This window comes from Pseudonaja textilis, chromosome 5 (assembly GCF_049901715.1).
Source record: "Pseudonaja textilis isolate UNSWEBS1 chromosome 5, rPseTex1.2, whole genome shotgun sequence".
Taxonomy (NCBI): Eukaryota; Metazoa; Chordata; class Lepidosauria; order Squamata; family Elapidae; genus Pseudonaja; species Pseudonaja textilis.
The window spans coordinates 46,304,572-46,319,060 of record NC_141994.1 but is presented as its reverse complement, the minus strand read 5'-3'; the positions used below and the strand labels follow the sequence as shown (position 1 = coordinate 46,319,060).

At 38.1% G+C, this 14,489-nt stretch overlaps 1 protein-coding gene across 1 annotated transcript in view; it reads left to right on the top strand.

Annotated features, from left to right (window-relative positions):
• Positions 1-13,702, top strand: part of EP300 (EP300 lysine acetyltransferase) — a 92,123-nt gene extending 78,421 nt beyond the window's left edge. The window contains exons 24-31 of the mRNA XM_026696867.2: positions 543-693; positions 1,306-1,452; positions 3,437-3,550; positions 5,066-5,231; positions 7,021-7,185; positions 7,554-7,715; positions 9,213-9,494; positions 10,314-13,702. Coding sequence (XP_026552652.1) covers positions 543-693; positions 1,306-1,452; positions 3,437-3,550; positions 5,066-5,231; positions 7,021-7,185; positions 7,554-7,715; positions 9,213-9,494; positions 10,314-12,569 — 3,443 coding nt within the window. The 3' untranslated portion in view covers positions 12,570-13,702. The remainder of the gene's footprint in view (positions 1-542; positions 694-1,305; positions 1,453-3,436; positions 3,551-5,065; positions 5,232-7,020; positions 7,186-7,553; positions 7,716-9,212; positions 9,495-10,313) is intronic.
• The last annotated feature ends 787 nt before the right edge of the window (positions 13,703-14,489 follow it).

Sequence of the window (14,489 nt, the reverse complement as noted above, 5' to 3'; positions counted from 1 at the left end):
AGAGATCAAGCTCGGGGTTTCTACAGGGGAGTTGTGTTCTCCCCGAGAACCTCACCGCGCATCTCTCCTTAGCTTTGCCACCCCTCCAAGGCAGCTTTTGGCTCCGTATGGAGCCCACAAACAGCAAGAAGCCAGCGCAGGAATAGAGACCTCCGTTCGCTGCTTCTGGTCTCGTTGCAATGTCAGCCGGAAGTCCAGCTTGGACATGTCTTATCTTTGGTTTTTGGTGATGTCATTTTTTAAATTACCTAGACTTTATCCCTAGGGTTTTCTGGTGCAGCATTTTCCTAGCTAAGTAAAGAATGACCCAGTTTAGCTTTTTTAAGCTGAGTCTGTATTACCCTAATTGAAACCTATTATTGGTGTAATTTCAGTGTGCACGTTTAAAGTTGTAAATTAATACAAAATGTAAATTTTACTTGCTCAACAAGGTAAATACTTGTAACTTTCTAATCTAGAAGCCACAAGTTCAGCATATCGTTTTATAGGTTATTTTGTTACTAGAGTAATTATACACAATTAAGCAATCTTCATTTTTGTAGGATTACCAACCACTAGACTTGGTACCTTCTTGGAAAACAGAGTGAATGAGTTTCTGAGACGACAGAATCATCCTGAGTCAGGCGAAGTCATTGTTAGGGTGGTTCATACCTCAGAGAAAACTGTAGAAGTGAAACCTGGAATGAAAGCAAGGTAATTTTCCTTAAACTTTTGAATGGCATGTTTTTTTCTGTTTGAATATTAAATTGTGTTATTGGTACATTTGTCTAAACAATAAAACGTTATTTTGTTAGTCAAAAGAACATTTGATAGTTTCATTTTTAAACATTTTGAGTGATCAGTGCTACTTTTGCAACAATTCAACACATCTACAATTTATTGAGTATTTTGAGCTGTTTTCAGATAGAATATTATTGATTTAAAAGAAGAGATTTGGAAAGAGATGGTGAAAACTAGGCTTTAGATGATCAAATAACAAGTTTATTAAAAAGTTGGACCAATGAACATTACCTTTACTTGTTTGTTTGTTTGTGTGATTGATTTATATCATGTCAGATTTCTACAATGCTCTGTACTTTTGAATGACTTTAGTTAGGTTAGGTTTATTTATATGTTGTTTTACTACAAATGATTCCCATAGAGAAAGTTAAAATATAGCAGAACAAAATAGTTAAAAGTGAATAAATTGTTAAAATAAAATGGTAAAAGAATACGTTGGGCAGCTTCCATATTACAGCATTCTATAACACATGATAGTATTAAATTTTCTAGCATTGCTTTATATTATGCCTTTTAATTTTGCAGATTTGTAGATAGTGGAGAGATGGCAGAACAATTCCCTTACCGAACAAAAGCACTTTTTGCTTTTGAGGAGATTGATGGTGTAGATTTATGCTTTTTTGGCATGCATGTTCAGGAGTATGGGTCCGATTGCCCTCAACCCAACCAGAGGTATTTTAAAAACTTCTTTTTTTTATGATGATGATGATTCTTAAAATTAGATTATTGCTACATAAATGCCTGAGAAATGGATCTTTTTGTAACTGTATCAGGTATATACCCTTTAATACATCTTCCCCCTTCCTGTCTTGCCTAAATCACTTGTCTTTCTCCAAGTTTGAATCATTCCCACATGTTTAACAGGAAGATTTTATTAAATTACACTATTTACTTTATGGAATTATTTAGGAGCATTTGCATTTTTAAAGACAGCTTGACTCACAATTTTTAATAAGCTACTTCTCTCCTTCAAAAAGTTGATGGAGATGAATGTTTTTGCTAACCAGAGAAAATCTACCTTTTTGAAATAAAAGAAAGGTGATTTCTAATTTGAGTTAATGTTTGATAAAGAAGCTCAGAAAGAAATTGAAGAATTTCTTTCCTTGGTTTCTATTTCTTTTTGCAGAAGATAAAGATAAAGATGGAAGAATGCTGATATTGAGCTGTGACCTGCACATTACTGCTGCTTAGCAACTATGTAAAATAATCAAAACAAGGAAAAATTATTAAAGAGTCTTTAAATATGGGAAAATGCTAGGAGAAAGTATATTTTATACCAAAATATTTATGCTAGTTTTCCATCTGTATGGAAATAGTTTTTGGAAACTTAACCAAGCAATATCAAGTATGATGATATATTTTAATGGGAAAATGTATATTGGTGATATTTTATTGGTCAGGTGACCCAAATTTTCAAGATATGCCCATTTTTTATATCTTGTGTTCCCAAAGTCTACTTGATAATGTAAGTTACAATAAAGTTAAGCACTGGAGTATTAACAAAATGTGTTATGTATTGCTACTGTAATAGTGACTGCATCTTATTAAGCATATCAACAGCTATGGTTGGCTGCTTGGTTATTAAAGAGATTTGTATATTAGCAATTTTTGGAGTTGTGTAAACCCAAACCACCTATTACAGTTTTCTGCTAGAACAGCACATTTTGAATAAACTGGAGTTCAAAACTTTTACTCCCGTTACCCATACTGGTTCTTTCCGGGTTCAAGTCAAGCTGTCATGTGCTATTTTGGCCTATGGGAAACTGGTTTGATTGAGGTTGAAAACTAAGATTGGTAACTAATTTGTAAACCAAGTAGAAACCACAATCTTCTAATTCAACCAAAATGATAAACTGGCTTAGTTCAGGTACAAAATATATCACAATATGCAGTTTTTAATTGCTTGAAAGTTCATTCTTTTAGGGCCAAAAATGATTTGAACTCTTTGGAATTACTCCTGTATTTGATTGATTGATTGATTGGTCATCCAGTTGCTCTGGGCACTTTACAGTTGTAAAAAGCATTTAAAAATAAAAAACATTATAAAGACAAAGACCAAAAAACAAATATGGTGAAGGAAAATAAATCTGGAGGGAAACAAGGAAAAGGAAAAAAGAGATGTCAGTCATCTTTACCAAAGCACTAGGCAAAGAGCTAAATCATGGGTAGAGTGATGGCTGTTAGAATCTTGGGGGTGGCGTTGGGGAATTTCATTCCAGAGATCAGGTATACTTCCAAGGTTCCGATATGTGGCATTGTTTAAACAATGGAACTTGGAGTGTGCCAACCCTGCTAGCTTAAATCTACTGGGCAGGTACTCTAGGAGATAGGTGGTCCCTCAAGTAACCTGACCCAGTGCCAATCCCAAGCTTTATAAGTTGCGACCAGCAACTTGAATTACTCCAGAAGCAAACTGGCAGCTATTGCAGTTTGTATGACAGAGAATGCCAAGAGAATTACATTATTCCAGAACTATGTTAATAGCTTAAAAATCTTACATGAGAACTAAGTAAACATAGTTAGATTAAGGTACTGGTTTTAAAAGGAGACTATGAAAGATGAAGTTAAGACAAATTTCTTAATGGAAGAAAAAGGGAATAATTGAATACTGCAAGATGCTTCTGATTATAGCTTATGAACTTTTTCTCTTCTTTAGGCGAGTATACATATCTTACCTTGATAGTGTTCATTTCTTCCGCCCTAAATGCCTGAGGACTGCTGTCTATCATGAAATTCTGATAGGTTACCTAGAGTATGTTAAGAAGTTGGGGTAAGTTTTCTATTTTATTATAGTGGTATGCTATTGTGTATTTCAACATACAAAAAACATGGGGTATTTGGGTTAGTGAACAGATTTATAATTGTAAAGTCAATTGTATTTAAGTCAAGTGGACAGAAAGTTTGTTGAACACCAAATAAAATGTTTCTAGACCATGTTGCCAATCCCTTCTCTGTAGCAGCCAGAAGATAAATATATTTTCAGCATGTATATTAAAATCTTGGGTGTAGATGTGCTTTGATTAGTACACTACTAGTAGCAAACAAGAATGTATTTTTTGTTTCTTTACTGAAGAATTGCATATATGAAATTCCCAAGTGAGGATTGTTGTTAGAATAAAATGAAAGAATTCCTGAAATACTGTCATTAAGGCAGTTAATTTATGTCATTATTATAAAGATCAACAGTAACTTAGATGGATCACTTGAGACTAGTGTGTGGATCTTAATATTTATATTAGAATACTGGTAGCATTTTATTAAAGGCTTCATTAATGCTTTAATTGTTTTGGAAGAGAAATTTAAGGCTAATTTAAGTGTTAGGCTAGTTTTAATCTTAAATGTAAAATTTGGAAAGGAAAATAGTTTAAGTTAAAGACAGATATAAAAAGTGTTACTCTTATAAAAGGAAATCTGATTATGCTTACATCATTATGGTGTTTTTCTGTGCATCTGTGAGCAGAGAGACCTGCAGTTAATCGTATTCATTGCTTTGTTTTTTTGTTTATCTCAATCATAACTAATTTTGATTTTGGAAAAATAACTTTTCAATGGCAAGTTAAGTATGTCTTGTGTTGAGTGTGTCTGTGTATTTATGAACAAGGTTTTTATATGGTTCCAAAAATAGAATATATAGAAGAAGTGTGCTCCAAATGTTCATAATCATTAATATAATTTAAAGCAGAAATTATTTGGCAACATACAGAAAATATGTGAATAATTTCCAAGGGAAGGGAATATATTTGTCTTATTGCCAATTCAATCTGCTAATCAAGCTATAAAATCCTATACGATTAAAGATAGCCCTCAAATACAATAATAATTGAGTCCAAAATGACAATCATAAGTCATTAAGCAAATCTGTACGTGAGCATGCTCAACTTTATAACTTTTTTTGCAGCAATCATTAAATAAACTCATTTTTACCATTAGACATTTTTTCCTGGAAACCGGAAGTAAACCCCGAAAGTTGGCGAAAAAAAAGCATGAAAATCGCAGTTACAAGATATTGCAAATGGGCATACATGGAACTCTGTTGCCGAGTGCCCAAAATGCAATAACATGAGAGGGAATGACAGAGAGAAAACAAGCGTCTATAAAGCTTCTGAACCCCTTTTTATTTATAACTTCTGAGCTTTTCAAATATGACATAGTTATAATATAGTTATTTCAGAGTCAGCTATCTTGTGGAGTACATTCTTGGTTTGAAAAGGTAACAAATGATAATAAAGTAAGTATATTTTAAATAATGTATAATAGAACTAATAACTTATTTCTTCCTTATTAGCTATACAACTGGACATATCTGGGCTTGTCCACCTAGTGAAGGAGATGATTATATTTTCCACTGCCATCCTCCTGATCAAAAAATTCCCAAACCAAAACGACTGCAAGAGTGGTATAAAAAAATGTTGGATAAATCCGTGTCAGAGCGCATTGTCCATGATTATAAGGTTGGTTGTGCATTAGTTGAAATATCACATTTGTTTATCTGTTTATTCCTAAGTCATAGTACTTCAGAAAAATATAAAAAATTATTTGGAAAGCAATATAGCATATCTAGTTTTGATGTTTATGAAACCTATTTGAGATTGTCAAATAGGGGTAGTAGAAATAACATTTCATCTTTCTACATCTCCAAGTGTGTATTAAATAAGAAAAAAAAATCTAAAAGATACGTAATATAGATTGAGAAGGCTTAAGAAACTGGACCTTATAAAGTGTAATATATCATTACAGTTTTATGTATTTATCTAATGCAAATATGTAAGCATATATATTTCTATAACTACTATAACTGTTGTGTTGTTTTCACCTACTGTGTTCTTTATAAATGAAGCCCATATTTAATTATATTTGTCCATATAAAGTCTACATCTATAATCTTCCATAAGTGGCAAGTGTAATCAGGTCTTTAATCCAGTGATCCCCAACCTTTCCGGCTTTGCAGGCCAGTGGAAAGGGGGAATGGGAGATGGTTCTGCATGAGTAATGGGCAAGTGCACATGTGTGTGCAACTCCATTTGTGTAAGTAGCAGGCATGCACACCTGCCGCTCGCTCAGTTTGGAGCTGCATGCATGGCTGCTGCTCATAGGAGTGAAACTGCACATCCACTCACCCACCACTTCCATAGCCCAGTTCCAAACGGACCACGGTAGTGGGTCGTGGCCTGGGGGTTATGGACCCCTGCTTCAATCCATTGAGAGAATGGGAACATACAAGCATCTTTCTAATGCTGTAGTGTTAGTTTTTTTAGCCATAATAAGGGAGAGAGAATCCTTGTACATTGTCCAGTTGTCAAATTCCATGTAATAGATATGTAGTTTAAAAGAATATTATCCTTTGAAAATTTTAGCTTTTGCCGCACAATCCTCTTGGCATGATTACCCTTATTCCCATCATCTAACCCACACCTATATGATCTATTTTCACCCCCAATTTTAGTAATTATAGAACATTATAAAAACATAAGTTTTAAAGAATTATTGTCCTTATTACATCTCCAACAAATGCTCTCTTAGATAGTCCCCATCTATACGATTGTCATGGAGTCTAATAAATTCTAAATATTATTTAGAATTATAAGTCATAGTTCAAGGTACATCAACACTCTTAATATAGAAATAAAGACACTCTTCCATTGTCTAGGCCAGGGTTCCCCAACCCCAGGGTTGCAGATTGATACCAGTCCACGGCCCACTAGGAACCAATCCACACCAGCAAGCAAAGCTTTATATGTGACTGTGTGGGATCTAGGTTACACGTGAAACAACAACCTTCTCACTCTGCGGAAATCTCCCCCCCCCACCCCACCCCACCCCACCCACCAAGAACTGGTGACTGACAGCCAAAACATTAGGGCCACTAGGTGAAGCAATATAGGGATCTATATTCAACTCATCTCTTAATGTCTGCATATCAAATTAACTTACTGATGACAATTATTTAAAAAATCAATGATATGATTTTTTTTTTTAATTTTAAAGGATTTAACAAGTTGTTCTGGTATCTCAGGTTTTAGTATTTCAGAAGCGGAAAATGCTTCAGGTCCAAACAGTTTGTGTGTATGTGTATGTAAGAGAGAGATTTTTTTTTCATTTTTTTTCTGTTGTGTTTTTTTATTTGTTTTTGCTTTTTCTGTTACTTTAAAAGTAACAAAACATTTAAAAAATTAAAAATTGACAACTATTTTACTGTTTTCAGATTGTTAAATGTGTGCTGAAAAATATTTTGTGTTGCAGGACATTTTCAAACAAGCAACAGAAGACCGTCTAACAAGTGCAAAAGAGCTGCCCTACTTTGAAGGAGATTTCTGGCCAAATGTTCTAGAAGAGAGCATAAAGGAATTAGAGCAAGAGGAGGAAGAGAGGAAAAGGGAAGAGAACACTAGCAATGAGAGCACTGATGTAAGAAAATAGCTTTTATCAAAAATTCATCTGTAACATTTTAAAATATAGAAGTAGAGAAAATAAATGATATATTTTGCTCCAGAAATGTTGATAAATTAATGGATGCAGGGGAGCAAGTGACTCAGATCCAACCAGAGGCACTTTATTTTAATTCAGGAATAACATTAAAATGACTAGAAGGATGTTCCATGTGCCACTGTTCCCAATCCTGTAGTGGGATTAAGCCATGACTATAAGTCTTGTTTGGCTCTTTCAGAAGGTCTGTGCTGAATTAATGAAGGTTTTCTTGAACTGGTTCTTCTAGGAAGAGTTAAGACCTTAAAATTTAGTTTGCCACTCTCAAACTTCACTATGTTCATTTTCAGGTTAGCAAAGGAGATAGTAAAAATGCCAAAAAGAAAAACAACAAGAAGACCAGTAAAAATAAGAGCAGTTTAAGTCGTGGTAACAAAAAGAAGCCAGGCATGCCCAATGTCTCTAATGATCTTTCCCAGAAACTCTATGCCACTATGGAAAAGCACAAAGAGGTAAGAGTGAACAAAACACTTCCACCCCACAAAAAATGAGTTTGGAAGGGAGGGGTTGGTGAAGGAAATGTAAGACAAAGTTGGCAAGTGAGACTAAAAAGACCATAAAACATGCTCTTGGACTTGCGAATGACAAAGCTACAAGAGTACCATTGGTTTTTTAGAAACTAATAACTTTGTGTGGCTTTTTAAAGCACTACTATTATGTGTATCTACAATATTGACCATTTTTGCCAAACTGTAGGATGGGAGTGCAGTATAAAATATATTCATGGATTTATAGTCTGAAGCAATGGTCGCCAACCGGTGGGCCACAAGAAAACGTTGGTGGGCCACAGAGAAATGTCACCCCCAGAACACCCCACCAAAGCAATTAATCCAGGCTCTGGGGGAACACATGGCCTGCGGGAACACAAGGCTTGCGTCTCTTGCATTAGGAAGTGAGGGGAGGGGAGAAAGGGCGGGGGGAACTTGCCTGGCCACCAGGTTGCTTCTTCCTCTTCTTTCTTCTGCTTTTGGCTGCACGCAAGGAAAGCAGCAAAAGTCTTCTCTCCCCCAAACTCCGCAAGAAATGAGTCTTTGTGACCCTGCAAGGCATCCTGCTCCAAGAGGCTGCACTGGCGAAGACTCATTTCTGGTGGAGTTTGGGGGGAGAGAAAGAAAGACTTCTGCAGCTTCCCTTGCATGAAGCCTGAGAATGGAGCTCAGAAGCAGGCTAGGAGTGTGGCTGCCTTGGAGGGGGAGGGGTTGTGTAAGAGAGAGAGAGAGAGAGAGAGAAAGAAAATCACCAGCTTTCAAGGTTAGATCGGACCTCTCTTTCCCTCTCCCTCCCTCTGAGAACAGAGCTCAAAAGCAGGCTAGGAGTGTGGCTGCCTTGGAGGGGGTGGGGGGCGTGTAAGGGAGAGAGAGAAAAAGAAAGAAAACCACCAGCCTTCGAAGTTAAATCTGATCTCTCTTCCCCCCCCACCTCCCTCTGAGAATGGAGCTCAAAGGCAGGCTAGGAATGTGGCTGCCTTGGTGGGGGTGGGGGTGGAGGGGTGTATGAAAGACAGAGACAGAGAGGGAGAGGGAGGGAAGGAGAGAGAGAGAGATGCCTGCATTCACAACAGTGTAAAGTTGTAGAATGACTTTTTTTTTGGCTCTGACTTATTCTATACAAATTCAACTAATAATTTATCATTTCCAGATAAGATTAAATAAAATCATGTTTTAGCTAAGCCCTTATTCACTTGTACTACCACCTACTTTCCATTGATTATAACTGGATCACTAAAGAAAACCAAATGACTGCATTTCAGTGTTTAGTTAGTACATTGCTACAAATTATACTTACTACTATAAAAAGCATTTGATGAAATTGAAAAAAATTAAAGCCTGTGATTCCTGTAATCTATACAAACATTTAACACTGACATTAAAAGCATAAACTATCAAACATTCTATATTCAAAGAATGTGGCTTAGAAGAGAACCTAAAATAGGCCTGTCTCTTTTACAGGTATTCTTTGTGATCCGTCTCATTGCTGGTCCTCAAGCCAACTCTCTGCCTCCCATCATTGAACCTGACCCACTTGTTCCCTGTGACTTAATGGATGGACGTGATGCCTTCCTTACCCTTGCTAGAGACAAACATCTTGAGTTTTCTTCACTACGAAGAGCAATGTGGTCAACTATGTGTATGCTAGTAGAGCTGCATACACAGAGCCAGGACCGTTTTGTGTACACCTGCAACGAATGCAAGCACCATGTGGAGACAAGATGGCACTGCACTGTTTGTGAGGTATGCCTAACCTATAGTGAAGCAGCTGGTTAAACTTGCATTTCAGGAATTTCTTTTGCCTGCTAGTACGTGCTTAATCATTGGATAATAAATATATAGGTACCTCTGTCATCTCAATATAGCTCCTTTCTACTTACTAACTTTGTAATAGGAAATGATAGGAATCCCTTCTAAAGAGAGTACATTACCTATTTTATTTACCTGAGAATTCCGTGGGTTATGCATATACATCAATATGAAATAGGAGGAAGCCCCCTTGATTTGTGATTCTTTGTATATTGAGCCGTGGTGGCACAGTGGTTAGAGTGCAGTACTGCAGACTACTTCAGCTGGCTGATTGCAGTTTGGCAGTCCAAATCTCACCAGGCTCAAGGTTGACTTAGCCTTCCATCCTTCCGAGGTGGGTAAAATGGGGAGCCAAATTGTTGGGGTCAATAAACTGCTTAGAGAGGGCTGTAAAGCGGTATATAAGTGCTTTTGCTATTGCTATTGCTATTAGTACCAATGCATTATTACTTTCTGTGATCTTCACTGTATAGTTTTGATACACTATTAAGTCTAATAAGCATTTGGTTAACTTGCCCGGCTTTTTATGTTTGCCTATTTTAATAAGTTTTTCTGTTAGGCTTAGAATGCAAAGATGCTTATGTGCATAAAATATAAGAATTTTTTTCTGAGATAACTTTACTATTACCATATTGAAATTGGTGGAACATAAATAATGTACATTACTACATTATTTATTTAGAGTTGATAAGCTAGTTAACATCTGTTGGTCTAAAGTTCCAAGTAACTGACTGTATTAATTTCTGTGTTTAGGATTATGACTTGTGCATTACCTGCTATAACACTAAAAACCATGAGCACAAGATGGAAAAACTGGGCCTTGGTATTGATGATGAAAGCAACAACCAACAGACAGCCACCACTCAGAGTCCTGGTGATTCACGTCGCCTGAGTATCCAGCGCTGCATCCAGTCTTTAGTTCATGCCTGCCAGTGTCGCAATGCCAACTGTTCACTGCCATCTTGTCAAAAGATGAAGAGAGTTGTCCAGCACACCAAAGGCTGCAAACGCAAAACCAATGGAGGGTGTCCAATTTGCAAACAACTCATCGCTCTTTGCTGCTACCATGCTAAGCACTGCCAGGAGAACAAGTGCCCAGTGCCATTTTGTCTAAATATCAAACATAAACTTCGTCAGCAACAGCTTCAGCATCGCCTACAACAGGCCCAGATGCTTCGGAGGAGGATGGCAAGCATGCAGAGGACAGGCATAGTAGGACAACAGCAAGGGTTGCCTTCACCTACACCAGCCACACCAACTACTCCAACAGGCCAGCAGCCACCAACTCCTCAAACACCACAGCCTCAGCCTCCACCACAGCCTGCTTCACAACCACAGCCTGCACCTCCTAATAACATGCCTCCATATAGCATTGCAAGAACTCAACCTCCTGGTGCTGTGTCTCAAGGCAAGGCGGGTGGCCAGGTAACTCCTCCAACAACTCCTCAGACTGTTCAGCCACCTATCCAGGGTCCTCCTGCAGCTGCTGTGGAAATAGCCATGCAGATACAACGAGTAGCAGATCACCAGCGGCAGATGGCTCATGTTCCAATCTTCCAGAGGCCTATTCAACACCAGATGCCTCAAATGAATCCAATACAGCCTATGAGTGTAACGCCACCTCAGATGGCCAGGGGTCCCGGTGGGCACATAGACCAAGGGATGGGATCAACAGGAATACAGCAGCAGCCAGCATGGGCCCAAGGTGGGTTGCCACAACCACAGCAACTGCAGCCAGGAATGCAAAGACCAACCATGATGTCAATGGCCCAATCTGGACAGCCAATGAATATGTCACCGCAACCAGGAATGGGTCAGGTACCTGGTGCAGCTTCATCAAAACCAGGCTCTCTGCCTCAGGCAGCCTTACAAAACCTGCTGCGGACTCTCAGGTCTCCCAGCTCTCCCATGCAGCAGCAGCAGGTGCTTAACATCTTGCATTCAAACCCTCAGTTGCTAGCTGCTTTCATTAAGCAGCGAGCTGCCAAGTATGCGGGTAACCCAAATCCACAAGGCATGCCGGGACAGCCTGGAATGCCTCAGGGCCAGCCAGGTCTGCAGCAGCAGCAGCAGCAGCAGCAGGTCATGCCAGGACAACAAGGTGTTCACTCAAATCCAGCCATGCAGAACATGAATCCAATGCAAGCAGGTGTCCAGAGGCCTAGCATGCCTCAGCAGTCACCGCCTCAGCAGCCTCCACCCCAACAAGCCATGGGCGGGATGAATCCTCAGGCACAGCCGATGAACATGAATCATTCGGGGATATCTCCCCAGTTCCGGGATCTCCTGCTAAGACGACAGATGATTGAACAACAGCGTCAGCAGCAGCAGCAGCAACAAGGAACAGGACCCAATTTAGGTCCTGGCATAGCCAATCATAACCAGTTCCAACAGCCTCAAGGAGTTGGGTATCAGCAGCAACAGCAGCAACAGCAGCGAATGCAGCATCATATGCAGCAGTTGCAGCAAGGAAATATGGGACAGATGAGCCAGCTTCCTCAGGCCATGAGCGCAGACACAGGATCAAATTTGCAGCAGGCTTACCAACAGCGATTACTCCAACAGCAAATTGGATCCCCAGCGCAGCCGAATCCTATGAGTCCTCAGCAACACATGCTTCCTAATCAGGCCCAGTCCCCACACTTACAAGGTCAACAGATTCCATCATCACTTACCAATCAAGTTCGTTCTCCGCAGCCTGTTCCCTCACCACGCCCCCAATCCCAGCCACCCCATTCCAGCCCTTCCCCTAGGATGCAGCCTCAACCTTCTCCACATCACGTCTCCCCACAGACCAGCTCCCCACATCCAGGATTGGTAGCTGCCCAAGCTAACCCCATGGATCAAGGGCACTTTGCTAGCTCGGACCAGAGTGCAATGCTTTCTCAGCTTGCTAGTAATCCAGGCATGGCAGGGCTCCATGGTGCAGGTGCCACAGAACTGGGACTCAGCTCAGATAATTCAGACTTAAATTCAAATCTTTCACAGAGTACACTAGACATACGCTAAGATACCTTGTAGCATTTTGGGAGCAAAAAAAAAAACTTATTTTCGCAAGACGTTTTGTACTGAAGACAATTTTTTGAATCTTTCTTAGCAGAACATTTTCCCTGGAATACACCTGAAATCTGCAACAGTAGTTTGTGGTTTTAAAAACAAACAAAAAGAAACCCCAACTGAAATGGGGGACAATGGAATACAAAGAAAATATATTTTTGTTATGGCTGGGACTGTAACCAGTCCTTTTTTTTGTTTTTGTTTTCCCTTCGCGTGCGTTGGGGAGGTGCTTGGGAGTGGATAGTTGTTTGGCTGCTGACCAAATGACTTCCTTCACTAGCCTCCAATAGGTTTTATTTTTTTTAAATTAATGAAAATATGTAATATTGATAGTTATAATTTACTGAGGCAAATGGTTAACTTTCCCCTATTCTGGTTTTCCTCTTGTCTATTGCAAAAACAACAACAAAACAAAACAAAACAAAAAGAACATTACCTAAACTGGAGGACAAAAAGGTGAATGTTGCTTTAAAATTACAGTGCATATATATATATATATATAAATATATATATAAATATATATTAAAGATAAATACCAATTTTCTTCCTTGGTTGGAAAGATGTCAATTCTTTTAAAAACTGTAAAAAAAATATTAAGAAATCCAGTCTCCCCTCCGAAGTCTACTTTTGTCCTCCAAGAATTTTCTATACCAGAGTCTGAGCTTAAACTTCAAGTATTAAAATTTGTACATGTAGAAAAGAAAACTTTTTTGCAAATATATGGGGGCAGCTGCCAAATGGATGTAGTATATATATTGTGGTTTGTTTTCCTGAAAGATTTTTTGTTATTTTTACATCTAACAAAGGAAAAAACTAAAGAGGGTAAGAAACTATTCCAAGGGTAAAATTTTAACCTGAGTGAAAATCCCTGGGGTTTCTTCTTTATGCTTGCTTTCTCTTTCCCTTCCTTCCCTTTTTCTCCTCTTCCATTTTCTGTAAAACTTGAAAATAGAAAGCAAAAAACCCTCAAATGTTGTAAATCATGCAATTAAAGTTGATTACTTATAAATATGAACTTTCGATCACTGTATAGACTGTTAATTGATTTCTTATTACCTATTGTTAAATAAACTGTGTGAGACAGACTGGTTTTTTTATGCTTCCCTTCTTCTTTTCCCTACGGTTGGTGCTTATTTTACAATGGGGAAAGAAGATGGTATGCTTTTACAGACAACCTATGGAAATCCAATCCATGTATATATACTAGTGTTTGGTCTTTTTTAAAGGTGGGTATTTTAGACTCTAATGAAGCTGATGAATGTCCATTTTGGTGTGCCTTTGTATGTCCTTTTATTTGTATTTTGAAAAGTACAAGACATTTTTAATATCCAGGTGGGATGCTAATTGCATATTTGACTTGGTTGCACTTCAGTCTCAAGCAAACATGTTCAGTGTGCACATTTTTGAGCTGTGCAGGCTTATTCTTCTGTGATTTAGGAAGTTGCTTTGCATTCTGATTCAAGAGTTTTGAAAGTAATAAAAATTTCAGGCACATTTTGACCACTCCAGCAGTTACAGATTTTAATTATAAAAATGATTTGATACATCCTTCATCAAAAACAGTAGTTTTTTTGTTTGAAGCTTTTCATGCCCACTCACTTAAATGGAATAAATAATTCTTAGCTACACATCGGTGTACAAGGAATCTAAAGATACATTTTGATTTCTTCTGATGTGGGTGGACCTGAGAATATGAGGAAGTTTAAGTTTTTACATTGTCATGTAAACATATGGAAATTCTGTCATCTTGATGTCTACATATGCTGGTAAAGATAAGGTTTTCTAAATTATATATGGCATCTTGTATCCATTTCTGGATTGGCTCAAAACTATAGTCATGCTCTTATTTTGGGTATCCCCTAGAAATGACCA